Raw genomic sequence first — 18,417 nt, 5'->3', positions numbered from 1 at the left:
GGGCATACCGGGATATCGAGGCAGGTAAGTACGCAGGTGAGTACGTCGGCAGGGGCCAAGAAGAGAGGAAAGTACACCCCGAAGAGAGGAGCGTGAAGCGACTCCGGAATCAGGCATGAAAGCCACCGGCCATGCGAAATTCTAACGAGCGATCGGCACGCGGCTCGGGTATGCACCGGGGAGCATCGACGTCGTCGCCGGGGCGAAGATACGAGGTTGCGTGTGAACCCGAAGGTAGAAAGGTTACGAGCATAAATAGGTAATATAATAAACCTCGGGGCCAAGATGGCGGCACTAACTCATAACGCCCCGGCATGAATATTCAACGCCGCGTATAAATTCCGGGCCGTACGTGAAATACCGAGGGCTCGGTGCGGAATAAAGGGTCCTAGACGGAGACGGGAAATCGATTATGCACGGCGCCACGGAGATGCCGAAAACCGTCGGGGATTTCTCGCCGAAACGGGAGCGCCGACGAGGTCCATTGTCCTAAGGCGCTCCGCTCTCATTCACCAGGTCCGCCGAGGTTCACTTCGTTCTCGGCTCGGTCGAGCTCTGAAATGAAAAGCGGAGGGTAAATTAGAGGCCGCCGTAGGTCCACTTCGCGGTACAATGTACATCATTCTGGGATGGAAGTCCTTTGAATTACCTTGGACGTGGAGGTAGGTCCTGGGGGGCGTAAAGGGACTGGCCGAGGATTCCGGGGTCTCGCCGAAAATAGGGAGAGGAGGCCGGGCCAATGATGAAAAAGGACGAAGAGGACGGAGCCGATGGAGGAGCCCTCCGCGTCGCCTCGCGGCCGGTCCTCCGGCCTCGCAATGTACCACGCATATAAATCCCTGGTTTATGTGACCACGGTTCAAGGGGTTACCGCGGGTCTGAGTTACGGTTCACCTCACATTATTAAACACGACCGCGTCCCTGGTGCTCCTACTACCGAATAATCACCGGTCGCGTCGTGCCCGACGTTACGTTACAGGGTACGTGTTTATCCTCGCGTGTCGGGACGACCGGCGAGAATCGTCCCGACTTTAATGCTTCCCTTTGATCGTTACGTCTCCGTCCCGGGTAAACTGGAACACGCACCGCTGGAACGGGGCATCGATTCTGAAAAAGAAAAAAATTCCACACGGATTAAGACCATCGCCAGGAGCATTAGGAATATTTAAGGAATATTCTGAGAATGGTTAGCCGTGACGGTAAAATAAAACACTAATAGAAATTGGAGTACTCACCACAGTCTACCAAGATGCATCCTTGACGTTCCTGGGATGAAAATCGCTTATGCAAGCTACGATGGCAATAAACCTCCAGGTCCAATTTCCCCAAAATATCCTCAGCAGATCATTTACATTCCCTCGGTATTCCTCACCAAGAGTCCCAGGATGTTGTTCTCCTTTTTTTTCTTGGTGCCCGTTGCACCCTTCCTGCCCTCGGAGGGGTCTCGCCATACTACTACGTGCCAGGCGGGAAATTTATATCGGCGGGTTTACAAGTGGGCCGCATTCCCAGGTCGCGTTTTCGAGTGGTCCCACTATAGGCGCTCGACTGTTACTTATCAATTAAACCGATTTATCGTCTGTAGAGGGATCCCGAGCCGACCTAGGGGGCTCTACCCAATCCGTGTAGCTTTTAGGAGTTATTTCGAGATTACCATGCGACTGCCTGCCTGCCTCTTAGGATTTATTCGGCATTGGATATCAATTTCCTCCACGAAGAGCCAACGGACCTCGCAAGAGGTGTTCCCTGAATTTAATATGTTAAACCGTAGCATCGTTTTATTGTACGGTAGAGATGTACCTTTGTAACGCCTCTAAAAAGGAACTGGGATTACGGCTAATGGATTATCATCCTGTACTATTCCCATGCCAAGTAGATCTAACAGACGCATACAAACGGTCTAAAGATAAAACCATATAAAGCGATTCAATTGACGCGTTATAAAGTTTTCTACAATTAATTAGCGTCCTTAAATCTCCCTATCGGTATGACTTGGTGGCTGACGCACATTTCGGTACGGTCCACGTTCGTCATAAAAGCAGGCATCGTTGTCTACCCTTTTATGTTGCGAAACATGTAAATGTCGATACAGAAGCCGAAGAACGTATTTAATAAATAAATAATGTAATAATCAAAGCGCGCAAGTCGTAGAAACTATAAAACTCCTCTCGAAATTAAATTATAACTTAAGTATTAGCTTGGTGTCCGATACGGTATATAGAATGTTCCACATGTCCTGGGTAAAAGACTCTTACAAAACACTTTATTAAATGGAAAAATTTGTACCAGAAAAATGGTGCGCCCGAGCATGCTATAAGTAAATTCCACGAGATAACCGTCCCTCGGGAATCTACCGACACTTACAATATACGAGAATTATGACACGGGTTTACGGGGTTCCATTAGATGCCACCTCAAATCATGTGACTTACGACCAAACATATTAATCTATTTACAAGGAACGTATCGAGATCGACGTCGACAGTCATTTAGGAATTAATGATTGGACTTAGCTACGGAATGATTCGGCGTGAAGACCTCGTAGTCAAGAACGGAGAAGTGATAGTCACCCATGAGAACGGTATTGGATGCGTGTTCGCCGTCGTAGCTATGGGGAAGATTACTATAGCTGTCCATGTTGACGTTGCAGTTGCTGGCTATCAGCAGATCGGCTCCAGCTCCAAATATCGGCCCTATACTAAAAGCAGGAGCAAAATGAAAAGATGAATTTTTCTTAAACAATCGTGCATTACATTAAGAAAGATTTCTTACTCAGGGTGGTAACAAATCGCGAAGGGCTTCTTTACGATGTCATACTTCGTCGGTGGTACATCTTGATTGTTCGTAAGGGTGAAGAGATAGGCCTTCTCGGAAGAGATATAATGTCCTTTTGCGTTTGTCTTACCCCAAGGAGCGTCACTAAACCCCCCACATATTTCCCCTCGTGCTCCCTAAAATAGCAGAATGACCGTTTTTAATATTAATGACAAAAGAATTCTTCTTACCATTAGTGACGTGACACCATGGTACGTAAGTCTAATAGATAAAATTATTTTAACGTACCAAAGCAATCACGTATGTTGGGCAAATTCCGTCACAGTGTCGATGAAAAGCTGATGCCGAGTAACCATGACTCGATGCCCTGAACAGAAGAGAGAGATTTTAAAACATAAATAAATTTATTACATCGGTCGAACTTAAATGGACCCGATTAATGCAACGTACCTATAGACTAAGCGCCAGACCTGCTTCGATACACCAAACCATTGATTCAACAAACGTTGAAAGCCTATTTTATCTCTTAAAAGGATTTGAGAACCGGGAAAGAGTAAGGGACTCACTCTAGGCTGCAGTCTCTTGTCGGAGCAGATCTCTGAATACTTATTTGGTAATGCTGCGAACCTGTACCTGGAACAAAGCATAAAGTGGAAGGACTCCAGAACATACGATGGTCTCGTTTAAGTCATACCTTGCACATTCTGTGCTTGCTGATTTATCAGGATTGATAAATTCGTACCTCTCCAAGGATAGCTCTATTGGTACCGCTCCAGTTGGTTCGACTTCCTCTGCGAAAACTTGACTATCTATTAGCAGCAATCGCACATAGTTTATTACTCCCGATAGGTGTTGACAGACTCTTGCTCTTTCCTCCTCAGTCCAATGCTGAGTCGGTTGCGTCACTCCAGCCTAGGATTGAATTATATGTAAGACTAGAAAATATTTCATATGTTCGTGTCTTAATTATTAGAATAATCGTCTCCAATAAACACCTGATACTTTGCCCAATTTAAGACGGCTCTCCAGACATCTTCTTCTTCCAAGGCCAAATAATCCGAAGATATAAGTTTTATTAGAGCCTCTTTAGGCAGATTATGAAATGCAGTAGTCTTTACAGTATCCGCAGCATTTTCACATATGAATGCGAAGCAACGTTCGATGAAAGACGAACAGGCCCCTTTACCACCTATAAATAAACTTTTTATGAATTCTTACATCTCATTTAATAATGAATTTTATTTTAATGTAAATATAAACAGAGAACCTAAAATGTCTACATTACATCGTAAAGTCTTGACTTTATGACAAAGTTATCATAATCCTACATATAACTAAGCAACAAAATTAGGGATTAAAAAAAACTTAATTCAAGAATAATTTGAAATGTATTTTAATTCGCGGTCACTTTCTTACAAATTTGTCTTATATAAGTAATTAAGTTACATTCATATTTTGTTCTCCATCGTTACAAAAACCAAGGAGTATTACAAAATGTACACGTTAGAATACATGCCCTGAGTTTCTGTTTCGTTAAAACTATAATTTTACCAAAGAATACAAGGGCTATTGCAAAATAACTTTTAATGATAAGATCAACACAATTTATGTATTTGACCACTCCGACTCGATGAACTAAAATAAGCACCTTGATCCTCGCTTATTTCTCTATGAAATAAAATATTCATTTCATATTAAAAGTACAAGATTCAAGCGGCACCTTTATATCCAAAAACTCTCAAGGCTATGAATTTGACATCGTCAGACTCTCTATCCATCTTCACGTTATCCTTCTCAGCAGAGTAATTATACTGAATGGTCGTAAAAAGGTAATCGGAGTACAACTGAATATTAAAGTCAATCCTCCTCATTGTAGAGTGTAGCATTTTCCAGTACCAAGTACACATAATTATCAATACCGATGAAGACGTCAATTAGAATGTGAACGTTTCATCAATCCGAGTTGCAAATTATTTTACATGAACTTGGTATTACATTCTTTTGCGATCAATCCATTTTAGTTGCACGTCGATTTATGACTTCGAGTAGTATCTCAAAATATTCCATCCCAGTTCCTTCCATGTATCAATCTTTGAGTAACACTTCTTCGCATTGTCCAGCGTTACGTTAGTGCACTCACCGAAACCGAAGACCTTTCATAGATGACAAACATTCCAAAAACAGCCTCACCTGTACGTAGGCACTTTCTTTTTTAACAATTCTCCAAGTACAGGAATGTAAAATTGATGATTTATTCTCGGCGAAATGTATTCAAGAATAAATACAACACTGAACATTTGTGTTAGAGGTTATGGACGGTGGAAAGACTAATTCGCTCCCTGAGTCGTGTTCTGTATAAGCGTAATATTATCGCCTTTCAGCATAATTCGTCCCAGTGGCTTCCTCGTGTCTGTCTTCATGTAGTACTCCTCCGCATCATCCAGTACAAGATTCATGTACTCGTCGAAGCCGACAATGTGCCCCTCGATCCGGAGGTTAACATTTTCGAAAAGCCAAACTTGTACCTTAGAGCGATTCTGCAGATATCGAAATATAAGGTTGATGGGCTGCACCATCACCTTCTGCACCTTCTGTGGCCCTTTGTACGACATTTTTGCAACTTTTCTTGAGTCGGCAAACAAAATCTCACGTCACCGCGTGGCTTCTACGAAGTTTCGATGGCGGGACGCCGAAAACAGGAATGAACAGGAATGAGTTGGGAGATTGCTCACGGACAGGGACGCGCGATCGATCCTGTGCTGCCCCCTGGTGGTGGTCGCGAGCGGCTAGCCATGGTCTAAGACCGCGACCGCGACGCGCTCGATTCAAATTCAAAGAATTTCTCATTTCGGTTCATAAACTTTTGTTTCCCCCCAATCAGCTAATTAATATACCGTATTTTATATTTCTGTCTCATTAGAAAAATATTCCATTAACGCATATGTCAATTTAATGAAAATCTACTTACGAATAGCGTACTAAATTCATTCTTTGATTTATCTATTGAAAAGCATTACCTGGGCAGTATTGAAAATTCTCCTTCCGTCGAAGTATGAATTACCGGTATTTCATTTAATAATAATCGCTGAAAGGGTATCAATAAATAAGGAGTGTAGTCTTTCGTAAAATGACTTCAATATTATATAGACTGTATGCACGTTGAAAGTGCATCGTTAATGTCGCCGGATAGAATCTCCCCTCTGCTTGACCCTAACGTTTCTCGGTAGGGCTTATCACTCCGAAATTAAAATAATGAAGATTGATGGTGGTTTGAAAATGTCACTTTTTTACGGGTCATGTTCACCGTTGTCCCCATATTTCCCTGCCTGACGTCAACGAAGCCCGAACAAAATCTGCATACTGCCCAAAGCTTACTGTCTTTCAAGTGCGCGTTAAAAACAATTTCTTTAAAAATAATCCTAAACATTAAACACGGTGTTTAAACTCTGTCGACATTCCCAAAGTCGTATATATCATAGAGAAATTTATTCAAGAATTTAATCAGCCAAATTACCGATTCGTACATTTTCCCTCTCCTCTGCATACTTCCGCCATTTTGACGCCGTAAAAGAAATCCATCTTATGAACGAAGACGTATCCGTTTCCAGAAGAAATATTTCTTTTCATCTACCGCGAAGCTGAGGGAAATGGGACTAGAAAGGTGTGATCGAAGCGAAGGTTAAATTACACTAAAAGCTTCCTTAACCACCGACAGCGTGCCCTCGGAAAGAAGAAAACCGCCTAATGGCTTTTCCCTATAACCGAATTTCAGGGCGTTCGGACATTTTGAAAGGAATTTTTCGTCCTTAATAAACCGCGGGCAATAATTAATATTCCTCCATTAACTCATGTATTTGTTTCCAGAGGAATACTGCTCTCGCCTTAAATATCCCAATTCAATCCCACGTCTTATGAATATTAAAATGTTATTATTTAATGCATAGGCTGAAGGGAATCCGATTTAAAGTCCTAAGAACTGTCCGAAGTACTAAAAATTACCAGGACTCGTCAGGATCTTATCCCCCAGCTCCGTACTCTGTGACTTGCCTTACCTTCTTTATTTCATCCTATTTCGGTGAAACTTTAATTTCACCAACGATATTAATATTAATATTAAACTTACCAGGTACACGTTCTTGAGCATCCAGAGCAGCTGTGAGAAGGGCACAGGCATTCCCAGGACTGAGGGTAGCCGAGACGTGTTCCTCGCAGCTTCTCCAGAGTTCTTCGACTCCAAGTTCTTGAGCAAGACCCAGCATCTCGAAGATCCCACTGTCTTGAAGCATAACCTGGAAATTATGAATTATTTCTCTACTTCCGTCCCAAACTAGAGCCATTAAAGGGATAATGCCGGTCGCAAGTTAGTTTTCCAAGAGAGTCAATAATGCAACGAAAGAAGACAAAGCTTCCATTACGACTCCCATTACCCGAATTAAAGAACAATTACGTTGTGTTTTGATTAACATATTCCAGCGACAAACTTATATTTTAATCTTCACCTTCCCAGTGTAGACATAATGGACGAATTGCCGAAAAGTTTCCGGATGTGCGTGCGGCATTCTGATTGGCGTAGGATTCCCGGCAGTGCCGATCCTTTTGGCAGCGGTGAAGTTTTTGCATCTGAAATGCAGAATAAAACTGCGATTAAAAGATCACGTCGATTTTTAATTACGAAAATATCTCAAGCGACAAATTTAAATATTTTTCAAACGTTTATAATGTATTCGGCAGATATTAAAAAATAAAATACTTGTAGTAAAATGATACGAAATGTATTGTATATCTAGTAAAAAAATATTATGAAAACACATGGAGGTAATATTATATAAGTATTATAGGGATAATATTCTAAAGTAAACGTTTTGCGAATATTTCAAATGTCTGGTAAATATTTACAAAATGTAGGATATTCGTTAAATATATAGAAAATATAGGAGAAATATTTTCTGCACTAGGGATGAGGAAGAAAATTGAAAAACCACCCCTGCCCATTTCGGCGCGAACTTTTTCGCGGCCTTTGGTATAGTCAAGGAGAAAAAAGGGATATTTCTCAGGTTTTGGGTCGTTTTTCGGTTTTTAGGACCCGAAGGAAAGGGAGTGTTCGCGGTTAAGCACAAGCGGAAATATGGGTCGACGATTTCGAGAATCGTTCGACGTCGACGGCGCAGAAAAGAAACGCGTCCCGATAATGATCGAAGGCGAGTTCGATCGCGATCAAGCGGGGCGAGAAAGAGTGCATTTGTGGAAGCTTTAGAAATTCCCGCGATGGTGGTTTTCTCCTTCCTTTTTTCCCCCGAACGACACCCATAACGAACACCCACCACTTCGAGACGCCCTCCACCTACGCCGGCACTTCCGCCGCTTCTAGCCGGTCTCCTCCTCACAAAAGAGCTTAATTGACTTCGTCAGGAAGAGCTCCGGTGCCGCGAGAGAATACGTAACTACTGTACAGAATCCGGGGTTTTACTTTCCGCCCCACAGGAAATTAATTCCGACCTTTGAGAAATCCGTTCGGTAGCTTCCGTCGCCGAAACGCGGGGAACGAGTAACTCAAGGGATGCTGAATATTCACAGGTCCGTTTCCGTCTACCTCGAAACGGGGAATTAAGGCCAAGGTTGAAGGCCTCGGAAGTCCCATAATAAATCTAGTTACATCCACATATCGAGGCTAAACATTAACAGCCTCTAATATCGTTAAAATAGAGATCCAATATGGCGGACGGTCCCTCTTCTCGCCCGCGAAGTAACGCGAGGAAGATACGAATATGGTGGTAGGTGATCATCTTATGTCCCCAACGTGGGCGCAAAACTGTTGGACCATTTCCAGCAATTTCCAGTGACACCGAGAGGACGCTCAGGAATAGCACTCGCACATTATCTCGGAGCGGAAGTGATATTTCTTGCGTGTACCCCGTGAAAAGTAGCGAGGCGTCAGGAACTGCCAGCGAGCCGCTTCTTTCTCGGGGGTATTAATTCCGAGGCGGGATCACGAGGATTCGCAAAGTGACTCCAGGTCCCCTGATGTAAGTCCGACCCCGCGGAATCTTTGTCTCTTAAAAATCCCAAGCACTGCGCGGAAACGTTCCGGAAACTCCATCAGGGGTTGCGCCACCCTCAAAGGCTCCTCGGGCCGCTACAAGGCGTTTCAATTAACCCTCACTCGGGGCACGTGGGGTGGCCATCGCCGATCCCGACACTTTTACAATGCACCTTAACAATGGCAAACCCCCCCACGTGGAATATCCATCGGTGGAATACGCATCCGATAACCGAGTTTCGCGTCAAGTGCGTCTAAAAACCCCCGTCAACCCCCGCAAACTTTATATCGCCCTGCAAACGCACCCCCGTAAACTTTACATTGCCCTGAAAACGCACCCCCTGCATCCAAGGCTTACCCTTATACACGAGTTTGCAATGAGAATAGCGATAAATGTCGCAACGAGTGCATCCACTGCGCCGTTTTTCCTCCACTTCCTGCCTCGTTTAGCATTTGACGTTAGGCTAAGAATATCTAAAACCGCAACGGCACTGTAACCCTCTTTCCATGAGAATAATCGTAACCGTTGCCCTCCCGCAACCGCAGGACTCGATTGCAGTCCCTGCGTTACTTCCTAGGCCATTGTCTCCGACAGTACGTACTCGGACTCCCGTAAGAACAATTGCACCCCGGTACTACAATTCAACCTGCATTTAGCCGCAATTTATGTAACATCCCCTACGCCTTTAGCCATTTATTTATCCACATCGAACCATTACCAACCCGTGCCCCTGTATAAAATCAGCACTGTAAGTGAGGTGTTATCAATATTATTAATTTCCTGGACATTCGTTACATTAAATACTACGAAGCAGGGGTAATGGCGGTATTGTTACAGAACTCTGTTCTATGGGAAATCATAAATTTGCTGAGGAAACAATAATATTAATTTCCAGGACATTCGTTACACTAAATACTACAAAGTAGGGGGTAATTGCGGTATTGTTCCAGAACTCTGTTCTATGGGAAATCATAAATTTGGCCCGACCTCCGCAATCGCATCTGGGTTTCATTTCCGGCAAATGCGACGTCGTCGTCGCCGTTATATCGATGCCATCGCGGGCGCGACCATCGGCGCCGATATCGTCGGCGTCGTCGGCGTCGTTGCGGGATCCGGAGCCGATTGTGGGGCGCCGCGGCGGGGGGCAAGGCGAAAGACCTATTGAAAGTCGTAGGTGAGCGCGCAAAGCGCGGCGTATCGAATCAAAAGAAATGTGTCAAAGGGCGCGCTGGTCCCGAGCAAACGCAAATGGAGGCGCGCGCTTTGACGGCGCCGAGAGCGCCGCGCGGAAATTCCGTCGGCGGGCCCCGATAGGAGGGCAAAGGCTCGCCCCGGCCCCACCGGGGCGGGAAATCCGCGGTTGCGAGAACGAAACGCTAAAACTCCGACATTCGGCCGTTCGCCAAACGACGCCGCTTTGAGGGCGCCGTCAGGACCAGCGACGCCGAGCGCCGCCATCTTGGATTGACACGCGGGCTCCAGCGATAAACGCCGCACTTTTTCGCGGTTATCGCCACTTCCTGGGGGAAATATCCTCCCAAGACGTTACAGAGAAGATGTCTGGTGGACATCGCGCGACCTGAGTTGACCAATCCCAAACATACAAGTTCCTCCGATGAAACAAATCGGAGCAAACCTTCTCCCTATCTCTCCGGAAAACCTTCGCGATTCCCCAATCACCGAAGATCCCGAGATCTCTCAGACTGATCTCGGTTTACACCTCTCAAACCCTCTGATCACACAAAACCCTCAAATTCCAAGTCTTACATGAGTTTATAACACACAGTGGAGTAACTACTATACGCTCGAGGTCCTATTTTGAGCCTTAACCCTTTCGGTGCCGAGCAACGATACGTCGTTGCACAAGTGCTAACGACTATGTTCGGCCCTAAAAGGGTTAACAATGGAACAAATCGGCATTTCTTCTCCCACAAATCCCAAGCCAGGGCCTGATTCTTGTGAAGTGGAAGGTTTGAAATAGGACACGAAGAGTTAAACGGAACGAAAAGAGGTATTACCAAGGATCGGCAGGTTGAAAGTAGGAGTGAAACTTCTAGGGAAAAATCTCTGCGGTGATGATCCCCCGAGTTGTCTTCCGCGAGGGCCGATTATGGTGGGAAAACCTCTAAGGCTAGAAAAGGGGCCGGGAGGGATTATTTACGCGCGGAAACTGACGCGATGACTGGGGCGGCCAAGTGTAAAAAGGCTTTTCTCTAATCACCCGGGAGAGGGGAAACGGCAGGAACGGAATCAAAGAAAACCAAAAATCGGCGGCTTGGCGGCTGGGAAGAATAGCCCGGGCTCGAGGGGTAGGTCGAGCTGGAGGTGGCGGAGGTGCCGGAGGTGACGCGAAGGGGTTGCGGGAGGAGCCGCAGTTAAGGGGGAGGATAGGGAGCGGTTTCGGGCGGCAAGGGTTGAATGTCGCCGCGGGCTCCGCAGCTAACGACCAAGCACGCGATTATAGCAACCCCTGGCCGATCTCCGTGAAAAAAACCGCGCTCCACTTCCGGCGCCACCGACGAACCGCCACCTCCGGTCGACCTGTCATACGTCAACCACTGGGGTTGGTCTGGGCTCGATCTGAAGCCGTCGGATCTAAAACCACCCTTGTGTCAAGTGGCGAGCCGCTTTCACGATCGCTCGTCCTTCGGATCGGGACGCTCATGTACCGAGTCGATCAATGGGTGCATTCAGAGGGAAAAGCGGTTACCGATGAGTTGGGAAGATGTTGCGATTTCTGCTGAAAATGCCGATCAGGATGGTCTGATCAGTAAACATGTTGAGTAAACGTACCCATCCAGCAGATGAGCGCTAACCGATAATTCAACAGTTGTCTCCTCTGAATGCATCCAATGTATCCTACGACTCGTCAAAGCGAAAGAAAGCCCCCCAGAGAAACGTAAAACCAAGTTCCTCTAACCAAAGTACCGTCTAAGACAATGCGCCACGTTACCGACGTTTACATCTCCCTACGCGGAGAATGATGATTTGGATAAGTCAAGAGACATGCGCCACAGTCTGAATCATGATTGACGACGCTCGTGGCAGTTTCGTAGGGTGGTTTTTTCCGACCTCGATGATAACGAGTCATCTTGGGGAAGGAGATCGCATCGGACCGAAGACTTCATCCGTTGATGGCGATCCTGGACCGTGCCAGGGGAGGCTATCGAAGATCCCGCCTCGTAAATGTATTGTCTCGGAGAGAAAAGGACTCTCCTCGGAGGCACGAGCTGGAAACTGGAATTGGAATGCAGCCCGTGCCGCGCACCAGAGGGCATTGTTGATCAATCGCTTCTGCTTTTTCCTGGATTTCCCGTGGAACTTCCGGGGATTGGATCTGACGGCGAATGAGACCCTTCCGCAGCACTTTGCAGATCGAATGGCAAGGAGGAAGGGCCAGCCGTGGAGGCGCAGAGGACGATGTCCCACGACGTGTTCCGCTCCCCTTCTCGGGGAGGAATCCAAGGTGCATTGTCTCCCTCCTAGGACTCGCCACCTGCATTCCAAGGAGCGTAAGGACATCAACGATACCACTTACGTGACCCGGGATGGCCGACCCCGGACCTATCCAACATGTCGGCGAATCCGCAAGGAATCCCCACCGAAGCGTCCACTCCTTCTAAGGATAAAATCTTATCAACGGTGCCAACCCCCTGATTAAAAAATCGCCACGCACGTGCGAAGAGGGAAGTTCCAACGATAAATTAAAAATCATTATTAGTCATTTAACGAATTAATTCCCAGAGATTAAAATAATATCCTCAAAGTGGCGGAAATAAGTCAAGGGTGACTTTCCGGGATATTAATGTACGCGTAGGAGGGAAATCCGTCGTTTGGAAATAACCGCGTAAGAATTGGCCGGGGTTCAAGGCGCACTCGTGCACCTGTGCACCTGGTGCACCCCTCTCGGTACTCGGGCATGGTCCAGGGACCGGTGTGCAAGATCCCGACAAACGAAGGCGCCATTGTGCCGGCCGACAACCCCGAGGGCTAAATCGGAGCCCTCAAGTGTTCGAGGTATCGCGAACGCATTTTCCGTCATTCTTCGGTGTCACGAGGAATGATAAAAGCCCTTTCTTGTCCCCGACCTGGGGGCCTCCGGTCGGCGAGGAGGCTATGAATAGGAATCGCGGATATTAAACGAGAGATCTCATAATTGACTTTACAATTAGCGCCTGCCGTTTCGCGAGTCCCTCCTAGGGAGCCATTCTTGAGATTTCTCACGCAGAAAGTCTTTCCCTGGCGGGGTCCAGAGAGGGAGGGAAAGGGGCCGTCCGACGAGTTATTGTCGAACTAATTGGAACGCGCGATCTATCCCATTCCCGGGGTTTCCCCGTGAATCGGGCCTTAATTAAAAACCTGTCACGGGGGAAGCAACCCCCGGCCCGAGCGCCAAGGAAAGGAAAAGAATATCGACCGGGCTTTTTCCCTCCGACTTGTAATTTCAAAAGGCGACCCCGTTAGTACTGGCCAACCTCTTTAAATTGCGAGCCCTCACAACGAAACGTCACCTCCAAAGGAAACTACTGCTTCCCTTATAATACCGGAAACCGTGCTATACCTTTCTCTCCTCCCTTTTAACCGGCTTCAACCTCAGGGATCCGCGTTCGGCCGCCGAGGAGACCGGTAGAAAATCTCACCGAGAATTTACCCGGGACCATGGCATTACACTCAATTACGAAGCAATTTTCACCACCGGGATAAATTGGCTGGTAAGATTGCGAGTTAAAACCCGACCGCGGGAAATAGATCATCCGCGATCCTCGGGAACGTATAAAATTAACCAACGTCGGAGGATTTTCTAATACCGATTTTAGGGGTTTAATGTGAAAATCAACGACTAAACTGGATTATACAAAGGTAACGGCTGGATTTTAACGTAACGATCCGTGGACTTCATTGTTGTAATTTGTTTATAAACACTTCATGCCACTTTAACGTCGGGTTAACTCCTGATAGCGCGACGATGCATCAATATTTAACCAGAGATTAATCTCCACGGGCGAGGGCGAAAGTGACCGGTCAATTTCCGTCGAACCGGGACGCTGGAAAGTTCTCTCGGCGGAGAGCTTTCCCGAGGTGTGCCGATTTCCTAGTTTTCCCATCCCCTCAACCTGGTCCAGTCCGGGACACCCGATCCTAGAGAGGATTCCATCGGGAGGATATCCCCTTTCGCCGGGGGTGGCGGCGATATCGCCTTGCGGATTGCTTCCGCGGAAAGGATCGGCCAGGATATCCGGTTTCCTCGCGGCAGGTCGACGGAATCGGTCGGCGGAATCGCGACGGAGGGCCTCGATTGTCCCCGACCCGGGCGCGTCGCGTCAATATCCCGTTGCAATATTAATTTTCTATTTTCCGGAAGCGTCGCCTCTCATTGTCGCGGTTCGCATCGTTTTATTTCCTGCAAGTGCACCGGGAAATGCGTTCGCCATGCCCGCCCTCACCCTGGAATATCCAGGCTGCATCATCCTCGCATCAGCGGTGCACCCTCGACTTCCCTCTCTCTTTCTACCGGGCTTTCTCTCGACCTGTCTCTCCCTTTCTCCCTCTGTCCCGGTCTCGGAGCGCCCCGAACCCCCGGGGAAATTTCACTCGACACCACCCCCGCAAACCGCACATTTTAATAAAAATTACGATTGACAATTAATCCCGTCCCAAGACGCCTCGGTGATAACTTCACTCAGCGTGATATCTGATTAACGTCCGGAGGCCTACGAGAATCGATCTTACGAGGACCTATCGTTCGATTTCCTCGCTTCCTGGGCTGAAATTGTACATTGCGTTTGGACCTTTTAATGTCTAACTTAAGGCGACATTTTAAAATGCATATGCGATGGAAATATTCCATAAGTTTGGGAATTTCTTGCCTCGCCTGGAGAATGATTCTGTGAGCGTATACAGGAGTCTCGTCCCTTCCAAGGAGAAAGACTATGTCAGCGGTGTCCTTGTCCTCGGATAGTCTTGCCAAGTCCTCCAGAAGCCTCGGTACACCTGCTAGGCCTGCTTCACCTGATACACCTGCAGCTCCAGTGGATGCTCCTACGGCCACTGCCCGGGTACCCATCTTCCTCGATGCACCTGAAGAAACATTTCCCCTGATTATTCCTTCTCGTAGAAATGTACAAAACTTCTAAATCAAGTTCCAATTGAAAGGTCGACGAGAAATTCATGACTATACAAGCAGTTACGCATATGCGTATGTGTAAGAGAAGTTCTAAATCAGTTCTAAACCAAAGGCTCGCATTATGAATCCACCGTAAATCATAAGGATTAATTATTCACCTATGCTATTTTATTACCATTAATATCACCCTGACTTATCCAGGATTACCCTCAGAACGGAAGCACACAAGTTATTCATTTAGCAATTATCCGAGGGATTTAATAATCGAGTGCCGATCATATCTGGGATTCCGCGATGCCCTCGACATGCCCAGGATGCACCCTATGAATTCTTATCACCCCCGGGGTTGAGGAAAATTGAAATTATCAATTTTTGTAAAATACCCCAATTATGCTTTCGACCTCCTGGGAATTCTTCATAATTTCTTACATGGTTCCGAAGCTTTGAAGGGTAAGAAATAAAATATTTGTTACCCTTGCCGTATCTGTTTATCGATTTATTAATAAAGTCTATTAATCCTCCCCAATTCGCCTTGACCCATGTGAGGTACTTCTCGAAACAAAACGTCCAATACATTGTTCAAACATAATCCAGAGAGTTCGAACGTTCGGCCGGTCGCGGAGCTTCCGCTGCGGACTTGCCGCAAATTTTCCCATCGATTTAATCAACGAGTATCACCGGCAGCCGGGGAAATTGCGTACGTACGGCCCCCGTGAATTACGAGCATTGCGCTGGGTACACCCGTATTGACCCTACGACGACGATAGGCGAAATGAAAGCCGCGGCCATTGTTTAAACATAATTTAACGACCTCCGCCGAGCGATCTCGCATCCGTCCGGGCGAACCGCGAATACTTTCCCGGCGATCCGGCGACCGGAAGGGCGCGTCCGGTTCGGGAAACCGGGAACCGGGAACCGGAGCTCAGGATTCCGCGCAATTTGCGATAATCCGAAATTAATGGCTTCCCCGACGTAATCCGTGACCGATGACAATGTCCGCGACGGTGGCAGGTTCCTCTCCGGATTCCCTCCGGACCGTTCCGGCCCCGTTCCGCCTCGGAAAAACAAAACCGATCAAAATACAATCGGCGCTAATTGCGCGATTAATATTTCATTTGCGGGCCCCACCGGCTGATTCCCCTTTAATTGCTCGGGTTTTGCGTGCGCCTCCTCTTTTTACCTTCGCCCCCTTTCGCAAATCCATTTGCCGGACTCGATTGTTTTTCCGAAGGTGCGAAATCCCCGGCCGGACGAGACCATGCGGTGCCCCCGCACATGCGGCCGAAACGTCGCGGTCGGAACAGACGGCTCGTTTGCTATTTAAATCAGCGACTTGCCGATTAAATATATCCCGCGGGAAATTAAACCGATTTTCATGCCTCCCCTTGCTAATGGTGAATATCTACGTATTTTATAAATACATTAATCTACGTATAAGAGTACTCGAAGAGGAGTTAAATTTGTCGATACTAATTTTAAATCATTTCCCACAATTAATACTCTACATAGTAAACGCTCCTAATCATCCTCACCAAAAAATACAGAAATCAATGACCGTGTCCAAAGCGAGGAGCTATTCGCTCTGAAATGACTGAAAACGATTGCCTTCGATATATGATAAATAACTGTGGATAGATGAGAAGTTGGGTCCGAAGTGGCAACATTTCCTTCATTTCCACCTAACTTCCAACAGATATCCCTGTGAATTGGAGGATTGAAATTCCTGATTTCCTTATGTAAATACCGGTGTTCGAAACAATGGAATGGTAACGCGAGGGTAGAGACGTAGTTTGGAATCTCGGTTGATAGTTATTAACCGCTGGAGGTCGATCGGAGGCCGTGTTTACTCCGGCGGAGTTTGGGCGCGCGTTGGGTCACTCACCGTGGGCCAGCTCGCTCCCTCTGGTTAAAGGCCTGGAACTCTGCGCGGATCCAAGTACCTGGCTATCGGGAGATCGAGGCCACTCGCGAGACGCGACCCGGGTCCGACGTTGCCGGATCCTCGGCGCGACTGGCGAGCGATCAAAGCGGCGGCGCGCGGTGCGCCATCTCGACCGGTCGCGACCCGATCAGGCCGCGCTCCCGGGCCAATCCGCGGCCGATCTCATTCCGCGGCGGACCGGAAGTCGTCCGGCGACACCTCCTCGAGGGAGAAGGACGCGGGGATAACGGCACTGCGCGAGATGAGCGGAGTTAATGCGATTCCCGTAGACCGCGAAGTCCGGCTCTGCGGTCCGGACGGGTTCCTGGACCGCGGGGGTGCCGACCGGGCGGGACTTCTCCTCGTTATCGAGCTCCTAACGCGCGCACGAGCCGCGGCCAGATCGACGTTGACGTTCCCCGACCGAAACCGACACGATTAACCTGGAATCTGGTTTGACCCTGTACGGAATTCGTGACGGTGCCCCTTACGTCTTCGCGGCCGGCCGTCTCTCTCGCTCCCGTGGCCCGCAGGGGCGCTCGGTCTCTCTCTGGACGCGGGCCGGCTCCCTCCTCGCGTGGTCCTCCTCCTTGCGATCGCGGACCGCACTTTCTTCGGCATGGACGCTCCTGCAGGTTCTGCTTACCGACTGGTGGTAATGGGAAACCGGTTCGTCGATTAAATCGGCTCATGGTAAGCCTCGCTTGAGATTTAGGGAATTAAATCGCCTCGTGGTAAGTCTTCCGAGGATTTACGGAATCTGTTTGTAGTTCGCGGTGGCCGTGGGTCCGCCCAGGTGGCGCCACTGACGGGCCGCCATGACAGTGAAGGAACTTCGGGTGGATCTTGAGTACGCTCGGAAATTATTAATATTCTTGTCCCAAAGAAGGATTTAATAGACTCGATAACTGCGTCTCCATCATACTGGAAATCCGGGACTCGAACTTAGATCTAGAGATCGAATCTAAGTATTTAAATTAAATTAAAGCACTAGGCCGTTTGCACGCGTACCGGCGAAGACAATGTAACCTTTGATTTATTTTTGCGTTATTATGAGGGAAAAAAAAGAGAAGCCGGCACTTCGGTAATCGACATCTTCGACGTCGAAGCGTCGACGTGCAGGAAGTCCAGATCGAGACGTTTAGAATTCTCATTTCCCGCGATCCCATCCGACTCCATGGCGTTAGTTTTAATCTCGCGAGATTACTAAATGCGAGTGCTTCGTCCTCGGCAGCTGTGTACTCGCCTTAAATTATATCCGGCGCACGTGCGAGCTCCGCTCCTATCTTCGAAGGCAAACACGCGTCTGCACACCTCGCGTGTACACACGCCTCTCCCGGGTGCGATACATTAACGTCGGATCTCTCGATCGATAATGCACGCCCCGAGATTTACTCCAATATTCCTATTGAGAAATAGGTTTGGATTATTCCCCGTTTGCACACACTCACCTTCCCTGAATGGTCTGTATACGCTCCCGGAAATTGATTTACCGCCACCGAGGAGCCCTTAGAAAACAATTTTCATCCCTCAATGGCTTTGCTAGAGCTGCCGGGAAT

The 18,417-nt window shown here is 47.6% G+C and overlaps 2 protein-coding genes across 6 annotated transcripts; both read right to left on the bottom strand.

The window, feature by feature from the left end:
• Nucleotides 1-2,234: 2,234 nt before the first annotated feature.
• On the bottom strand, nt 2,235-17,287 carry LOC105696556 (kelch-like protein 17). Of its 5 annotated transcripts, none has more exons than XM_012419121.1 (10): nt 16,820-17,287; nt 14,681-14,891; nt 7,275-7,395; nt 6,899-7,064; nt 3,771-3,964; nt 3,470-3,687; nt 3,226-3,408; nt 3,064-3,142; nt 2,773-2,951; nt 2,235-2,698 (listed from the first exon to the last, which is right to left on the bottom strand). In XM_012419121.1, exons 2-10 carry the CDS (start codon nt 14,875-14,877, stop codon nt 2,497-2,499), a joined length of 1,539 nt encoding a protein of 512 aa, XP_012274544.1. In that variant the 5' UTR covers nt 14,878-14,891; nt 16,820-17,287; the 3' UTR covers nt 2,235-2,496. The 5 variants fall into 5 exon arrangements, with proteins under 5 accessions (XP_012274544.1, XP_012274546.1, XP_012274547.1 ...); XM_012419123.1 differs by having other exon boundaries at nt 3,226-3,402; XM_012419124.1 differs by having other exon boundaries at nt 3,518-3,687.
• Nucleotides 4,153-5,468, bottom strand: LOC105696558 (probable small nuclear ribonucleoprotein E). The gene has a single exon (XM_012419127.1). It carries the CDS (start codon nt 5,385-5,387, stop codon nt 5,103-5,105), a length of 285 nt encoding a protein of 94 aa, XP_012274550.1. The 5' UTR covers nt 5,388-5,468; the 3' UTR covers nt 4,153-5,102.
• Nucleotides 17,288-18,417: the final 1,130 nt, after the last annotated feature.

The sequence above is a fragment of the Orussus abietinus genome, unplaced genomic scaffold (genome assembly GCF_000612105.2).
Source record: "Orussus abietinus isolate OABI.00-Male unplaced genomic scaffold, Oabi_2.0 scaffold15, whole genome shotgun sequence".
NCBI classification, from domain to species: domain Eukaryota; kingdom Metazoa; phylum Arthropoda; class Insecta; order Hymenoptera; family Orussidae; genus Orussus; species Orussus abietinus.
This window is presented reverse-complemented; position numbering and strand designations above follow the sequence as displayed.

Bases quoted from the DNA above. Each gene is read 5' to 3' on its own strand.
- LOC105696558 (XM_012419127.1), bottom strand. From the start codon at position 5,387: ATGTCGTACAAAGGGCCACAGAAGGTGCAGAAGGTGATGGTGCAGCCC.
- LOC105696556 (XM_012419121.1), bottom strand. From the start codon at position 14,877: ATGGGTACCCGGGCAGTGGCCGTAGGAGCATCCACTGGAGCTGCAGGT. The intron at 7,065-7,274 runs GTGAAGATTAAA...CATAATTTCCAG, and splicing joins ATTATGTCTACACTGGGAAG to GTTATGCTTCAAGACAGTGG. The intron at 3,688-3,770 runs GTGTTTATTGGA...ATTCAATCCTAG, and splicing joins TAAATTGGGCAAAGTATCAG to GCTGGAGTGACGCAACCGAC.